General features: G+C 41.6%; 2 protein-coding genes across 4 annotated transcripts; both read right to left on the reverse strand.

The window, feature by feature from the left end:
• Positions 1–9: 9 nt before the first annotated feature.
• On the reverse strand, positions 10–3,961 carry rft1 (RFT1 homolog). Its single transcript, XM_031848518.1, has 10 exons — positions 3,682–3,961; positions 3,482–3,567; positions 3,252–3,374; positions 2,867–3,158; positions 2,643–2,777; positions 2,254–2,514; positions 2,032–2,176; positions 1,823–1,928; positions 1,488–1,737; positions 10–1,354 (listed from the first exon to the last, which is right to left on the reverse strand). The coding sequence occupies exons 1-10, from the start codon at positions 3,742–3,744 to the stop codon at positions 1,190–1,192; spliced, it is 1,626 nt and encodes a 541-aa protein (XP_031704378.1). The 5' UTR covers positions 3,745–3,961; the 3' UTR covers positions 10–1,189.
• Positions 3,962–4,746: 785 nt separating this feature from the next.
• prkcda (protein kinase C, delta a) lies at positions 4,747–17,120 on the reverse strand. Of its 3 annotated transcripts, none has more exons than XM_031850839.1 (18): positions 16,649–17,120; positions 13,822–13,951; positions 13,474–13,673; positions 13,315–13,381; positions 12,954–13,113; positions 12,431–12,462; positions 12,163–12,248; positions 11,549–11,678; positions 11,366–11,466; positions 10,283–10,391; positions 10,014–10,144; positions 9,540–9,713; positions 9,346–9,437; positions 7,600–7,662; positions 6,563–6,701; positions 6,230–6,418; positions 5,882–6,010; positions 4,747–5,747 (listed from the first exon to the last, which is right to left on the reverse strand). In XM_031850839.1, exons 2-18 carry the CDS (start codon positions 13,928–13,930, stop codon positions 5,589–5,591), a joined length of 2,070 nt encoding a protein of 689 aa, XP_031706699.1. In that variant the 5' UTR covers positions 13,931–13,951; positions 16,649–17,120; the 3' UTR covers positions 4,747–5,588. The 3 variants fall into 3 exon arrangements, with proteins under 3 accessions (XP_031706699.1, XP_031706716.1, XP_031706708.1); XM_031850856.1 differs by having other exon boundaries at positions 13,822–13,954; XM_031850848.1 differs by lacking the exon at positions 16,649–17,120 and having other exon boundaries at positions 13,822–16,642.
• Positions 17,121–17,485: the final 365 nt, after the last annotated feature.

A 17,485-nucleotide genomic window follows, 5' to 3' on the forward strand; every position in this document is an offset into this window, starting at 1 on the left:
CTCTGCCTCTGTTTTATTTTCATGGTCTGCTGTCAGACTTGCTGCTTCATTAGGATGTCACTGCTACAACTTGTGGCTTTACATTTTACCAAATAAATCCCAGAGATCCAAGAATGTAACAAATGTATGTCTGTGTATCCTCCACCGGGTAATAAGCAAGCCACGCAAATTGGACTCAAAGTTCAAAAGGTATGAGTCAAAAGATAAGTAGCTGGCTGTCTTAAGACATCAACACACTTCATACCATGCCTGGCTTGTGTACAAATACAAAATACATGTAACAAAAAAAGCAGCAGAGAGGAGATGGGATTATTGCCATCCTTTAAAAGAATGCTGTTCCCTTCCTGCTCATTTTCCATGACATCATTATTCCACCCCAGGGATCCTAAATTCTTTAGCGATAAGTACAGAGGAAGGACAAACAAATAAGAAGAGTTTCCAAACATGTTAAATGGCTGCTCAACTCAAGCCTACTTAGCTCCGCTAAAGTTAAATATGATACAAAGCTGGTGCAAACATGTTTGTAAACGCACGCTCTAGATTATACTATATATTTATAGCAATGAAAATGTCACGAAACATGTTTAAACATAAAAAAATATATTTAATGAACTTCGAGTTGAGATGCTTTGTTCGTGGTGTATGAAACAGAATTCCTCCCTGCTTCTTAACCGCTTAACAAAGACTATGTGAACAGAATAATGGACTTCACATTTTACGAGATGACTGAATAGTTAGTTAAAATAAACTTAGAACAGCTGGAATCTTCCTAGTAAAGCAAACCTGAAAATGGGAGTTTTGGTGATTTTTGGACAAACACGACAGATCCTTTGGGCTGCTTCAAGTTTATAAATTTATATTTTTATCTCTTCCGGTAACAAATTCAACTGCTTTCTTAAAATACATTCAATTTTTTAAGCGGCCACAATCAGATTCCAAAACAGTCAGGACACGTTTGTTTATACTTGTATGAGCCAACACAGGAATGATCAGAGGAAAACATATCAGCATCATACACCCACACATTCACACATACACACACACACACACGTGTGAGGTCAATTTAAAAAAAGTTGTTCCCTCGTTGCTTTCACACTGTCAGTAACTGTCACTGAGCAGCTCTTGTTAGAACTGTTTGTAGTGAAACAAAAGCTTTCTTCCAGGCCAGTAAACCCATTTCCAGTCCAGTTTAAGTGCGTTTCTTTCTGTATTGAGGCAACAGCTGAGTCCTCACAAACTGAACAAGCCGAGTCTCTGTGACAAGAACAGCCACAAACACACCGAGCAGACACAATGCTCCTACGCCGATATGGACCAGCCTTAGAAACCAGCCGCTGTCACAGCAGAATACACCCTGCAACCAGAGAAAAAAGAGGCTCAAGTTAGGGCCACTGATTTGCACAAGATTGAATAAAAATCCTATGTAATGGTTGATATTTAGACATAAAACCTGAGTGGAGAATGAATAATACTTTATTTTCTTGTACCTCGGACAGCGCTGTGATGACGGCACTGACAGCAAGTGCCAGTATTAGGAGCGGGGAGGGCAACAGGCCTCGCAGAGGTTTCCATTGAGTGGTACGGAAGTAGTGGTGTATGTAAAGCAGGCTGTGCACGATGCGGAGGCCCATGTTAAGGCAGTTTGCCAATATGAAGCCCACACTGCCAGCCCACCATGTCAGCATGTAGGACAGGAACAGGAAAGACACAGACAGAGCCAGCATCACAAAGTTATACCTGAGGACGAAGCACAAACAGTGTTGACTGACAGGTTGCATGATGCGTTACTGGCTGTGTATGCGTGTATTTCTACATTACTTACTTGTCAACTTCTTTTTGGCTCATGGCAGCAAACACAAAGCACTCTGTTACACCGTTTACAGCGAGCAGGAGAACATAGCAGCTGTAGCATCGCAGCAAAGTGGGCCCTTCAACCAAAAAACACAAACACAGAGCAATGACTAAGAACAGCAAGCAAAGCTAGATTTGTCACATATATCCAATAAAACCAGTGTGTTGGGGCTCTGTTACCTGCACCACTGCTAAGCAGAGAGCCGCCGTAAATATCCAGAGCCAAGAGAGCGTAGGCGTAACCAAACACAGAGATAATCAGACCGACCACCAGCACCAGCTTCAGCAGACACTCCAGGACCTCCGCTGCAATGGCAACGTCCTCCTGGAAACAAAACCCGCAACATGACGTGAACCCAACAATTCAATTCATTTCACAAAGTTTATATCCGAGACTCACACCTGTTTCTGACTTTTGACATCACGTCCTCGCTGCAGCACTTTGGCAAAGAAGATGTAGAAGCTTTCCTCGATCGGCAGGAAGATGAAGCGAGCCACCATGGAGCCCAGATTGTTGACAATATCGTAAACTCCCTGGTCTCCAAAGCTGAGGACGTTCAAGAAGGTCATGACGTACCGCTCGCCCTCTGTCAGGATCTGCTTCAGGAAGGACTGCTTGAAGAAGCTCCATGTGAGCTGGGCCAGACTCCAATCAACCAGCGGCTACAAGCAGAGCAATATATAACGATCATTAATCCCATATGGTAACGGCTTATCTTGTAACTTGTCAGATTGATTTTGTGAAGATAGATCATGAATAATAAATGTAATATATTGTCCTGCCCTATTACCTCTCCATCAGCTCTACAGGGCAAGAGCTCTCCAACACGGTGCAGAGGAAAACCCTTCTCGGCTGCCTCTTTAGAGCCCAAGAAACGAACGAAGTAAACAGCGTAGCAGAGCACCAGGAACCCTGTGTACACCAACTGAGAGAAGCCCACAGCTTAGAATCACTACACACACACTGCAAGTAATCACAGAATCAACGCAAAGAGGACATCAGCTGATTTCTTACATGAGCAGCAGAGAAGATGTAAAGGCCCCATTCACGAGCAAACACCATCAACAAAACGGTGATACTGCACTTAGCGATCATTGCTAAGCTCTCAGTGACCACCTTCAGTCGGACAAACATGTGAGCTTGAGCCAGGACCCAGAGGGGCTCAGCCAAGAGCTCCTGCACTCCTGACACAGCAAACATCACCACAGCGGGGCCGTAGTAAGGGACGGTCTGGGGGTCTGGGGCCTCCAGGAGCCACAGCCACACACAGATCAGCAGGGCTGCCCATAACACACCCAGAGGCAACCTGAGAGGTAAGACAAGACACACAGGTGAAAGTCCAAGCTGAATACACAGGATAAAACACACTCTATAAATCTAGTAAAATCACTCAACTCACGTCAACCATAGCAGATTGATAACTTGTCTCCAGCTGTGGTTTGTCCCCGATACCCCACTCAGACAGGCTCTCCGGAAAGCTTCTCTGGATAAAAATACTAATGTGGAGTACAGTAGTGTAAGCCTGCATAACACACACACACACACACACACACACACACACACACACACACACGTTAAATCAGCTGGTGCAGAAACGTGGTGGCATTGTCTCCTCTCTATCATCCTTACCTGACATTGACAACACCAATCAGCTCTTTGGAGACAAACCGCAGCGTGAATGCATTCAGCAGGAAGGTGAGGATACGGAACATCACCTGAGATCAATAAAAACAGAAAATCATATCATTGACCGAATTATTATTTATTATTTATTTTAAAATACTGGGCTGCTACGGTGGTGCATATCTCAAATGAATGTGTCCATGTACCTGTAGCAACATATTATACGACGCTAGAGTGGACGCACTCTTCAGAACATCCTGAGAACTCATTTTGAACTTCCTCTGACTCGCTGGAAATCTTTGTCAAGCGTGGATTTGACAACCCTCCCGCTGCTTTCTGCGAAGGAACATCATTGTAGAGTCATGCCGTGGAACCAGTTAGTGTGGCAATAACAATAGCGTCTAATTTATAATGAACTGGTGCAAGATCAACGTTATATTTGTTGCACAACGGCAGTAGTAGTTACACTTCCGTACACATTGTAGGGAAACACGTTACGCAGTGACGTCAGGGGGCGTTACGTCGCACGAGGCGTCGCTAGAGGGCGTAAACATCCTTCTGATGATCTGCCGTGAATCTCCATCTGTGTCTGTTACTTGCATGCTGATACTATTAAAGACATTTTACATTCACGACATTTATTCTGCCGAGAAAAGCCCATTTATGTATTTTATTTTCTCACATAGATGTCAAAATTAAATTAAAATGATTAACAATAACGTTGTTCAGGTACAAGCTGAAGTAATATACAAAGGCTTTTCAGTTGTTTTCTTTTTTTCATTATGTATTTTATTTTTACATACACAATGCCTTTATTTTTTTTATCACCTGAACATGTCATACCAATTCTAAGCACGTTTGCATCACTTTAGGAACAATTTGCTAATAAAATTGACTGAGCTTTATGTTTTATGTCATTGAGCAGTTGACAAAGTGGATCCAACCCAACCAGCAAGTGCCAAGCTGCCTTCTATAAGTTGTATTGATCTTAATGGAACAAACTTGTCTTTTGTTTATCAATGGAAAGTGAGTAAATTTAAATCTTTACAACAGAAAAATACATTGATACAAATGATACCAAAATGAACATTCATATGGAAGTACTAAAATACAACCTAAACAAACTTTCATTAGTTAACTGTCACCAGAGATAAACCCTGATCTGACTAAACCCTCTACAGTTTCCTCTTGTTTTTGAGAACTTAATCTTTCATAGTACGAAGACAATGTAAACTGCAGATGCTTTTAAAAATAGCACAACACACTTGGGAGTTGATGTTTTTTTAATCAGATGTAAAAGATGGAGACAGTAAAAAAAGTACATCCTTTGCTAACCAATATACATGTTACAACAATATACATACACATTGTCTATATACAGCATTTCAGTGACTCCCCGCTGTTTGAAGTCATGTACCATACGTGACCTTTTGCATCCACTACATGCCTTGTACACAGACAGGGCCTTTCAGTTTCTCTGTTAAAAAATGTTCTTTACATGGCACTGGAGAGTCAATCGCCACAAGGTCTTCTTTGTCAGCAAAACATGAGTCATCCAAATTAAATAATTATGATGTTTCAAAGACAGATAACATTCATTATTTATCTATATTTAAAGATAGTTAGGTTTATGTTGGTCTGAGATTTCTATACGTGCATTCAACTCATTCACACAAACTCCAAGTATACAGTAGAATTTATTCCTATAGGTTTCTTTTCCTCTTCATAATTTTTCATCCCCAGTTGGGTTGAATTGAATGTTACAAAAAGAGACACGATGGCTGTGATGGTAGCGGTGACGTCAAGTGGAATGTAAGGATTTTCAGCCTCCCGCCCTATTATTATTATTATTACTCAAAAATGCCTAAACAACCTAGACAAATAATAAGCATGCACACAAACACAATGACGACAATATGTACAGTACATGGGCTCTTTCTACTCTGATCATTTCTACACGTACCCAAAGAGAATAGTTTCTGCTTGAAATAAAGACACACAAATACTGATAGGGGAACAGCTCACTCGTTTGTAAGTTTAAGAATGTGAAAGAATCAGGAAACTGTCCGTAAGCAGTAGACATGTAACCCAGGTCTGGATGTCATCACAACAGTCACTTTTCTAAAAGGTGCTCCATCTCAGGGTTGATGAATGAAAAGCCAGCGAATGCCGTCTGATCCATGGAGTCTATGAAGTTCTTATCGCTGTAGGAGAGACGAGGCTTCTCACTGAGGAACTCCCGATCAAAGTTGCTACAATCATTCGGTGCTTTCTGTAATTGACAACAAACAAATCTCAGCAAAAAAAACAGAGTCGCTCATCACAGATCATAGATACAAGCAAACACAGCCCATGAGCTGTATTTTTTCCTAATTTAATCCTCAATGACTTGTATCAGCGGCTTACCACTTTGGGTTTGAAGGGGGGTTCAACCTCTCTCCTCTCCAAGGCCTGCCAGTTGATGTTGTTGAAGAACGTGTGTGAACGAATATTACCCACGATTCCTAGCCTGTGAGTTGGGTCTCTCTCAAACATCTGCGGTGAGACAAACTCAGTAAGGGTAAGTAAGGAATGTACACAATTACATCTCAAAAAGAGCTGATTTTCAGCTACACAAATGTACATTTCTTGATTGAATTTGAAGACATCCTTAAATGTAACCATAACATTATCAAATGTGGAAATACCTATTTCCCTGAAGCAGAAATGGAGCCCTATGACAAATGTATTTTGTATAAAAGGGTTGGTGCTCACCCGCTCAAGCAGGTCCTTGGCCTCCTTGTTGATCCAGCGGGGATAGTGGGGAGTGTCCATGCGGATGGACTCAAATAGCTCATCCTCATCATCTCCGTGGAAAGGCGACTGACCAACCAGCATTTCGTACACCAACACCCCAAATGACCACCAGTCAACGGAGAATGAGTATTTCTGACCCAGCAGGATCTGAGTTGAAACACAATATCGTAAATAAGAATTATTCTGGACAGCCACAGTAACTTGTTGCATGCAGAATGATAAAAACAAATCAGTATATTTGAATATTTCAGAACAAAAACAAGTATATACTGTAAGTATGAAACACTCTACCTCTGGAGCGATATAGTCAGGAGTACCGCAGAAAGTTGTGGCTCGATTCTCTCCAAACACATTCTCCTTGCACATGCCAAAGTCGGCTATCTTTATGTGCCCGTCCTGATCCAGCATCACATTGTCTAACTTAAGATCTCTGGAAACAAAACAACCACAGCAGGATTGGAAATAAGCACGAGTGATTTAGAAGATAACAGATTGTGAGTTTGCAACAATAAGGTTTGATCTGAAAATGTTGCGTTCATCAGAATAAAGTTAAAATGCCACTAAATGCTTCAATGTTTAAAATTAACTTTTAGATTAAGTATGTGATAAAAATAAATGCTGAGACAGTTTTGCCAGTTGGACTGTGAAATCTTGAATGCCCGCTGCTTTAAAACACCACTCAAGCCAGAAAGAACATTTAAATCACAGCTTAAAAAATGCTTTGAAGAACCAAAACATTTTGCATTTACTTAATGCTTTCATATTGACAACCATTTTTTTTCAAAGCATACTTTAAAATCTGTTTAATTCCTATTTTCAGGCAGCCATTGTGTTGTTTGTTTAAATATGATGTGAAATATCAAAATCTTGTAGAGATCTGAAACTTGCCTGAGATAAGTAATCATCGATCCACTGTTAATGTGTTAATTTATTACAAACTTTGTAGATGCTATTATATTATAACATGGTTATGCAATTGCAAACAGCTACACTATTACTCATTTTAAAATCAACTTTTTACTGCAAGAAATGAATAAATTCAGTTTTCTAAACATCCCCTGTTCACAATTGCATCGCAAAACACAAAGACACTTTCAGAAACAATGTGTCAAAATACGTGGGATTATCTAACCAAGCAAGTTTCAAGTGTTGCCAAGTTCACTTTCACTCTGGCAATGTGTTTGTGTATTCATCTTGTGGAAGATAGGAACATAATGCAATATGGTCAGCTGTGATGTAAAGAATATAGTAAAACATGAAAAATGACCAGTATGGTCATTCAGTGTATTTACTGTACATCCAGGTATAACACATATTTTTGCTCTGACCTGTAGATGACCCCTTTGGTATGTAAGAACTGAAGACCACAAACGATCTCAGCAGAGTAGAACCTGGGAAGACAAACGAGGCAGACGGATATGAACTTCTCATCTCTGGTGCTAAACTACAGGTCTGCTCTGTAGCTATCTCACTAGTGAGTTGGCAGCTGAACACTGGCGTCACTGCAGGCTCATTTCAGTGTAGGGCTGAATTATTGAGGAGTACATTTGTGTGGAGTAGCAGACAGGTGAATAACGCCCTCAAAATGGGAAACCTGAGAGCCGCGGTGAGCCGAAATATTAGCTTATCTTTGCCCTGCTTCTCTTGTCGTCTGTGTCGGGTGAAACAATTGAGTCCTGAGAAGAGATAGAGTGGCCTTCGCTCTAAACCAATAACTGGTCTTTCAATGTAAGTCAACGAGGTCTGAGTAGGCTGTCAGGTTTTATTTATTGATCATCTCTCACTTAAAATACAGAACCAGTTAGCAACCAACCTAAACCTACTCTACAGACGACACTACAAACATAATGTAAACTGAAGTCTAGATACAGCATAAGTAAATAAGTTGGGCTCTGCTACTGTATGTGAGGAACATTGAGACGTTGGACGGGACTCTCTACGCCACTGGGTCAAGAGGTTAGCTGTAGACACTGGGAGAACACATGTTATGCTAAAAATGAATGCATTCATAATGAAACAACCCGCTCTCTTTTTGTCTCACTCACTGAGGGTAAATTATCCATCCAGGCTGAATACAGTCACTGAGTGAGGAGGACTTAAGTGGATGCCAACACAAGATCGGGTGTCTGTGTTTGCTAAGCAGGGAATTACTCCTGTCATCTCATAGGCTCAGGACACAGCCTCCAGTTTAACTACAGGAGAGGTAACGGCAGACCACATTTTAATGTCCGTGTTCAGCCTGCTTTTTAAGCACACACCAGTTTGTTCTAAAGGTTTTAATTGTAATCTAAGTGGGACCATAATTTACCAAATGAACATCATGCTGTATTGAAGAATACTTTAAACTAGTGATTGAGACCATAAACTCATGTTTACAATGTTTACTGAGGTAATAAATCCAGTGAGAAGTAGAGTCATTTTCTCACAGTCAAACTTCGTATTGCCCCCTGATGGTGATCAGAAAGAATGCTAGTTTAAGGCACTTCTGCATTGGCTTCACTTTTCACACCCGGAGGTTGCCACCTGATAAAAACAAGGTGAAATCAATAGAGGTGACACTAGTTACTGGAAAAACCTTTTAAAAAGACCTTTTAAAACTTTAGTTGGCGGTGGCGCAGGTGCCAGCAAGCTTTAGAATTCACAACATTCTCTTTTACTAGTGTGCCATTGTTGTTGTTTTTTGGAGGGATTCCCACAGAGTGAAGAGAAGAGAGGTGGGTGGTAGTAACCAATACCTCCCCATACAAACAGTACACAGGCACTAAGAGCGGCTTAGTCCTTACAAGGCAAGTCTGCTAGAGAGCTGCAGCTGATGGACACCAGCCCCAGTCCATCAGGGTTCAGTATATCATGTAAACCAAAAGAACGCATAATGGGAGAGAGACAAAGAGAGTGACATGGGTAGAATAAACATGTGCTCATTTTTTCCATTAACTCATTGTTTGTGTATGCGTGAGTTCCTGCCCGGCTATAGGAACTAGAGAGCATTGAGTAATGATGGCAGTTTGTGCTTTTTACATTTTCTTTACACCAGCTCTGCATGTTGTAATGTCTGTGTTACAGGTGTGACTCACGTGGTTCTGTAAAGTTCAAAGCGTCCTTTCTCCTGAATATGAAACATCAGGTCTCCTCCGTTCAGATACTCCATCACAAAGAACAGATGCTCCTGTTGACAAGTTTCACTTTGAGTTTTGAGGGCACAATTCCAACTAGTGGTGTAGAGTAGGGGAAAAAAACACTGAAACACCAATGAGATGAAGTGGACTACCTTGGTATGGAAGGTGGAGTAAAGGTGTGTGAGGAAGGGGTTTCCCCAGGCTAAAGCCAAGACCCTCTTCTCCACCATAGTGCACTCCACATCGTCATCCATCAGCACCACATCTTTCTTCAAAGCCTTCACTGCAAAGTACTCACCACGACCCTTTAGCTCTGCCAGGAGAACCTGAGAGGCAACGAAGAAGAGAGACTTTAATTGTTTTCTGTTCTATTAAGAGCGTGAAGCTTGAAATGTCCGGTTAAGTTAAACAAATGTAAACATCTTGTCTACAGTTCATAGTTTGATTCAACACCCACATTTTATGTTATTGTTTCTATATGAGGCCTATGTGTGCCAGTGTGTATGACAGTTGACAAGCGTTGACTGGAGTGTTGTTGATTGGTTATCCTCTCACTCTTGGGTTTTTTTTTTTTTTTAAAACAGCCGTCTCACAGTAGACTTCACACTGACATGGGTGCTCTGTACCTTGCCAAAGCTGCCTTTTCCCAAGACCTTGTGGAAGACGAAGTTGTCCACGTTGATGCGGGTCAAATGGGTGATACGAGACTGAGGCCGCGAGTTGGCCCCCTCCCACAGTCTGCCATAGGGAGATCCATCTAACGAACAAACAATTACCACACGTAAAAAATTACACTTTTGCATATTATTCCGCCAGTATCATTATTAATACAGAGCCTATACCGCTCACATGAAAGCATGTAGGTACATGCACATACAGAAAAACACTCACTAACCATTGATCTCCAGTCCAGCGAGCTTGCTAACTTCATCGTAGATTCCAATATCAGGCAGATCAGACAGGTTGGGATCCAGGTTTGGATCTGAGCGGCGGGTGGACGATTTCTTTTGGAATAGAGAAAGAAAAAAATAAATGAAAGGCAAGGAACAGTCAGGCTAATCTCACATTCTGCTGCAGCATACAGCATAATATTTTGGGTTCATGCACAAGGACTTCTGGTTGCTCTGGTGACTCACACTTTCTCAAAACAACTTTTATTTTCTGTTTAATACTGCCATAGACCGCCTGCTGACTCCTCACTCACTACTCTTAACCATCCCACTGTGGCTATGGGCCTCTAGTGATAACACAACTGAGTGAATAGCCGCTGCTTCACAGCCAGAGACACAGTTATTCCGTTCCTTTTTATTATGCATTAACCTCATGGTTACACACGTATTGTAGACTAGAAGCCCAAATAAACTCTTCAAGTCACAGTTACACTACCGTGAGACGGAGCTGAGACGTGCGCCTGTACAGAGCCAGTAGAGACATCTTTATTGATTAAAATGAGTTTGTATCTGTTGAGTGGAAAACATGTCTGATACACTTGCAGTCTAGATGGGGGGGGGATGGCTAATTGTGGGTTGTGTTCATTCAATCAAACATTACAGCAGTGGTTGGTGCATATACACCTGGCGGAGACAATAACTCTACTGAGGGCACCTTTCTAGTTTGTTCAATTTTTTGCCTTAAGATTCAGTAACATCCTTGGACAATATCCAAATTAAGTGTTATACCACTTCAGACTCGCCTCCAGATACCAGAATAGAAAACGATACCATCTTTGTAAATATGAATGTTTATGAAAAAAAATGTTCAAATGTAAATATCTTATTATCTGAGGAGGGCATTCAAATGTATCATGTGCTTGTATTTTGTTGTGTTTATCATCTCATTATCAAGTTCCATTATTTTCTTTAAACACATCTCTGTATACTAACGGCTGAGTGAGAGATAATGTAATGAGATATCCACAATGTCTGAAAGTTGATAGGACCGAGCATTGAATGACTTGTGGCAGTCTCCATGAACTCACCTGGCTGACTTGTGTGAGTGCTTCAGCTAGTAGTTTCTGATTGATACCACAAAGGTTGGCTACTTTAGCCTGACACTTGTGATGGACATTCATGGCACAGTCTACAAACGGAACAAAGAAATGCTGTTTAAGATAAAAGCACATTTACACTCCAACAATTAGTCAATTATATTGGCACAGTACCTTCGCACTTCAGGCCTTGTTTGACAAGACCCCACAGCAGACTTCCACAGTGGTCGCAGAAGGTTGGACTCATGTAGTTGTGGTTCTTGAAACGGTGCGGCATGTCAATCTTAAAGCGCTCCTTCTGGAACTGCAGTGACAAACGAGATTCGTCATCTCCATGAATGACCCGAGGCAAAAGAATTCTAATCAGTAAGTTGTTTTTCCTTTTTTGTCGTCCATTTCTCTGTCTGGAGCTCATACTGTCAGAAGTGACCACAACGCTGGATAAAAAGTTCCTTGTTTGTTCCCAGGTCTACTACTTCACTGATTTAGAGTTCCCCTCTGAGACCACACCCCATGTTTGTGCTTGATTATATCCATGCCACCATTATCTAGGTCAGTTGGTCTTTGATCATCTTTATCTGTAAACATTGATGATCACTGAATAGCTGGTCCTATTGGATGTGGACCCTGACTGGTGTCTTTGTAATAAACTCTGACTCTCATTGTTCAAACTGATGGGGAGAGATATTTATAACAGCAAAAAGAACAGAGTGAGAAAAGCCCACACTAAACTGAAATTGTGAGACACTTACAGTACATGGTGTACTGCACAAAAAAGTGATACGTACCACAGTATCGCGACTGTTGGCAGCAGTGCCAGTACACCTGCCGATGATTTTGTCGATGCATTTCTTGTGGATGGCTGCATTGCATTCTGATAACAAACAAGATAAACAAGATTTGTACACTTCGATCCAGTATTTGAGCATATCATGTAAACTGGCCACAGAAATAAAAGAGTAAAGGATGTATTTTTAATATATACCATCTATGCACTGGGTTGCTATTTCAAGTATTGCATAAAGCCCAGGAGTTTTTAAATTATTGTACACTTACGTCTGCATTTATAGCCTTGCTTGTTGAGTCCCCTGTGGGAGGCAAAGTGACACAAATGGGTCAGACTGTATCCTTCTTTGATCATGTGAGTGTTAATGGTTTGCTGATTAATCACTTAGTTAGTGATAACGGACAGCTGCAGTACACCCAAGCTGATTTGTGTATCAGGGTTTCCTTTTTCGACTAGCTTCCTCTCCAGAGACCAAAATGAGCTTCAAAGCACTGTAATAAGCATCTGTAGCCAAAAAATGACAAATGTTGTCTTTGACACAGACAGACGTTACAACTTGAAGGGTAAGTTGACTTTATTCATTTCATCAATAACTTGACAAGCAACCAGTTTGTTTAACTCACTTTGAGGGATATTAGCCAACTCAGAGAGTATTAAATATATCGGCAAATAACAGGAGGTTCCGAAATACTGGTTTTAATCTAACTATGTCTTTTTGACTTTATTTGATCTGTGGTTTATGAGTTGCCCTTAAGTAGTCTGATGTAGGGCTGATGAGTAGGCAGGTCTTACCAGACAAATTCTCTGCACACGGAGCAGAAAGTGGGCTGCCTGAAAAACGTGGCAATGAACTCGTGGTTCTTTATGAAGTGGATCTTGGCCTGCTTGATGGCCCCTCGTCTACGGTTCAGGTTAGGAGTCTCCTCCTCCTCCTTGGCAGCCTGCTTATTCTCTTCAAGATACACAGAGAAACACTGATCAGTCATCCCAAAACAAAGAGGTTAGGATTTGGAACCAAGTTTACAGGGGATTTGGTGACAACATACAAAATGTTCAACTAGAGAAAAACAAATCAACCAGACAGCTACAGAAAATGATATAAATTACAGAGTACAGAGGAAAGTAGAGAATGTTTCCATTGTATTTCCTTTACCTGTATCCACTCCCTCCAGAAAGTACTGCACAGCCATCATCACTTTGCCAGACGGATGGAGATCCACCTGAACACACAAACACATACAAGCAGTTACACTTAAACGGCCTGTGAGATTGCTCTATCTATGGGGACAAAGGATAACGTGTAAAGTCCTACCCAGAACTCAGTGCGCCCGTTGGCTTTCTTGCAGCGCTCAGCAAGGACAGACACTCCGACAGTGACCTCAGCCAGAGGCTTCTCCGCTGTCTTCATCAACAGTATCTCGAGCACACGGCCCTCATAGATGTGCGCATCAAAACTGGCCTTCCAGGCCGGGTACATGGTTGGTTTGCGCTGAACCAGGGTCTTACCTCGTTCTAGGAAGAGGAAAATGGACAGAAAGAAAAGAAAGAAATATATTTTAATGTTTTAAAGTGCAGGAAATAAGAAGAAAGTGACTTCTTCTTTTTTTTACAGAAACAACTTCTGTAAAAGGATGGGAGGTGTAAGCTATCAGTTTCTCACCAGTTGTCAAGGCTTCCTTCATCTTGATTGCACAGAAAGGTGCGTCAACCAGAGGGTGCATGATGCCCAAGTCGTACGAGTTGAAGGCGATCCTCAAGAAAGGAGCCATGGTGCCAAGTACCAAGGTCACCTGCTTTCAGAGATGGACAAACACAGCGTTACCCTGGTGAGATGTATCTATAATGACATGTTAGTTACGCACACAGGTAGTTGGTTATTATAGCCACTTATTGCTTAAACACACACACTGGTGCATATTCTGCAGCAACACTCTGTGTTCACAGTTAAGCATCAAGATAAGTGTTCCAGTATTTACATTGTGAGACAAAACAATATCAGAGAATATTCCTGACATCCTGTCAGAGACCCGCACACAAAACAGTAGATCACTGTGTCAGCGAGGCAAAGCAAAAATGTAAACAGAGAAAAGAACTGGAAGAAAACTCAGGAAGCGCAACAGAAGGAATCCCTCTTCCAGGACAGGTAGACTACTTGTACAATAGATGTTGTGTATACAGAATAGACCACGGTCACATTTGTTCTTTGTTATCTAATTTTGAGACATTTCTACTCAGTCACAACCCCACGGAGGAGGGACACAAAGCACTTTTACACCTCCGTCAACAGCACCTGTTTTTGTGTGGAGGACTGACTAGTGAATGTGTTTTGTATCTGATTCCAAAGCTGATTGTTCGGGATAAAAAGAAAAAATGTTTTGGGATTAGGCATGTGCTGGCAAATTGAATACTTTAAGATTTTCCCACTGCTAGTTAAAAGAATTTAACAGTTTGAGACATAAATATTGAAAACTCGTTACATTAAAGATGATGGACACTAGTTGCATTCTTGTGCATTTAAGGTGAAATATATGCTGATATATTGGCGAGAGATCAATATCCCCCTACATGCTGGGCACTAGCTGTTACATGTGTGATTTACTGGTTGCATGAGCTTACTTGTGGTACAGATGGAACCACAACTTTTGCTGTAACAGCACCGCTAGTTTCCGTATGTGCAATGCAAAAAAATGGACGCCCATCAATCTCACATGTTGGCCAGGCACTTCAGTTGTTGTCTTGCATGTTTTGCCCACCCCTCAATAACAACCACAATGTAAAATGTGCCTACATCATTTGAGCCTCTGTCGCTGTGTTTTCTTGTGTGTAGTATCTGACAAGGTTGCAGCTGCAACAGTGGTGGTGTTTTCCTGTATCACAAAGGCAGAGCAGGCCTCAACATGCCGCTAACCCAAATACAAGCATGCAGCACACCGCAGTAGGCCTAGCTGGTATTCACAATCCTGAACCCTGAACCGCCCACTCTGAGACCAGAAAAGAAAGACACAAAAAAAAACACAAGGAAGAAAAAAGTACATACTAAGAAGGAATGGTGATGAACGACCATATTCACTCACCCACTGCTGCTGTTAGCTGTGATGTCAGGGTTTTGGTTGGAGTTAATCAATAGCAAGCACACTGTGTTATTGAGGTCGGTCGTGATTGATTACTTAGCAAATTGGCCATGTGCAGTTTCGATTTGGTCCATCTGTTAAAGTCAGTAGTTATGTCCCATGCACCGTTATAATGTAACTTGCAAACTTCCACCTAACTTCCTACTATTCATTTGTATTCTACCTACTTCCTGATACCAGCATTATGACCGACACAAAGGTGTGTTTGTAAGCCTAACAAGTACTACTACAAAGTTTAAATTATACTATGACACCTAGAATTTGGGCTATGTAATAACACTTAAGACAATTCTTTATTTGGGCATGTTTGCATGCATTTGAAATTCATATCTTAAAAAAAAAAAAAAAGATAGGCAGCTATAATACAGGCTTTGGATGTATATTATACAGTTGTAGCTGTTTTATTTAAATTAAGGAGAAACAGGGAGGGGTATACCCCTCTGTGACCGGGAGAAAAGAGAGAAGTAAAACACAGAAAAAGAGAGGGAGCTTGTACAGTGATCTGCTACAAACACCCTGTACAAAACACCACAGTAGTCATAAAGTACAGTGAAGCTGTTATAGTGATTTGCACACTAACGTTACATCTATGACCACGAGCCATTTGAAGAGAATCAAACATCAACCGAGAATCAGTAAGTGCACCTGATTTTCTTACTCTAACGGAGGTGGTTGATAAACGAAGATGTCACCTCACTTCGGTATCAGACAACAGTTTGCAACCGGATTTGCTTCATTACATATAAATGTAAAAGTTTTATATTTAAAAAAATAAACTTTCTTTCTTCTTTGCAGTCCAGACCTGCCCGCATTCCTCCTCACAACCGGCGTTATAACGTATTCTGTGACCCGTGATATTCTGTGACCTGAACTGGAATTCCACATTGCCACCATGGCCCCACACTCTGCATACTATAGCTAGTTAAACGTGACCGCATTGAGATGGGTACACATTACAAGTGGTAGCCAGTATCGAGCAGTTACCATAGTCCTAACACTTCACCTGTACAACCAATGCAGGCTTGTTTCCTCAGTGGACCCCGCGGCGCCCATGAAACAGGTCACAGATTCCATCGCATGTCAGATTAATTACACGAAGCGACGCTATCCGAACAAAGTTGGTTTGCGATTATAATTTCAATCAGAACGACCAGTCAACGCTAGGTAGTGACAATGTTGCAATGGAACTATAAACGGCGTCGACATTGTGTTTACGTTACTACTGTAAGTTAACGGTTACGGTTGAACGAGTTGCCGTTACAGTTCGTTTCATTGAGACAATGAGCAACTTTTTACAAACTCCACACGTTAGAAGACCTTAACTCTTGTGAAAACCTTGACTAAAAACAGTCTCACCTCGTCCTGCAAGTTTGTCTTCTGTCTGTTTGTCACCCCAGCACGATGAAGGCTCTCTTTATCTTCCTCTAGTCTTTAGCTCTGTGGTTCCGCCAATTGAGGAAGTGTGGCGCTCGCTCGCAGTTTACTCGGCAAACTGTGACGTTTACCTGCTACACGCTCACACACTCACACAAGCACTCACACACACACACACACACACATACATACACTCAAACACTGTGGTCTATGCCTCGGAAGTTCCAATGCATCCAGTTGCCCCATTTAAGATAAATACGGACCTGTCGCTTATTATTTTTAACTGTGCACTTGTCCTTCTCACGCAAATTTGTTTCAGCCACACGTGTCATTATTTTCCATTTCCTACCCGCAGATTAACATGATGATGTGTGTTCATCATCATCACTGCAGACCTGTTGATCGCCTGAGCTGAAAGAAAACCTGTCAACTATAACTGTAGATAAAGATCTGCATTGCTGAGTGCGCCCTAGATTACTGTAGCGCCTTGTATGTGGGGGTAGAGATGGTTTTCTTTCCACTTTAGGTGTTTGTGTGGCAGGAGGTGGGGTCACGTGGCTGGTACTGTAGGCTGCGGGGGTAGTTTTGAGGTTCGAGCTAGGTTTTGGCTGGTGAGGAGGTGGCTGATTTGGCTCCTGAAGCAATAGGATCTTTTCTTGTTCTGGACAAACAAAACCCTTCAAATTATCCATGTCCTTTATTTATTTCATGCCTGCACTCACCCCCTCACAAACACACACCCTGCACACATCCAAATATATCGTGTTTGCGTAAAGGAACAAGGGCGGCTGTTCTTATCTCATCAAGTGACGCAAATGA

This window comes from Anarrhichthys ocellatus, unplaced genomic scaffold (assembly GCF_004355925.1).
Source record: "Anarrhichthys ocellatus isolate YVR2014 unplaced genomic scaffold, GSC_Weel_1.0 scaffold1, whole genome shotgun sequence".
Taxonomy (NCBI): domain Eukaryota; kingdom Metazoa; phylum Chordata; class Actinopteri; order Perciformes; family Anarhichadidae; genus Anarrhichthys; species Anarrhichthys ocellatus.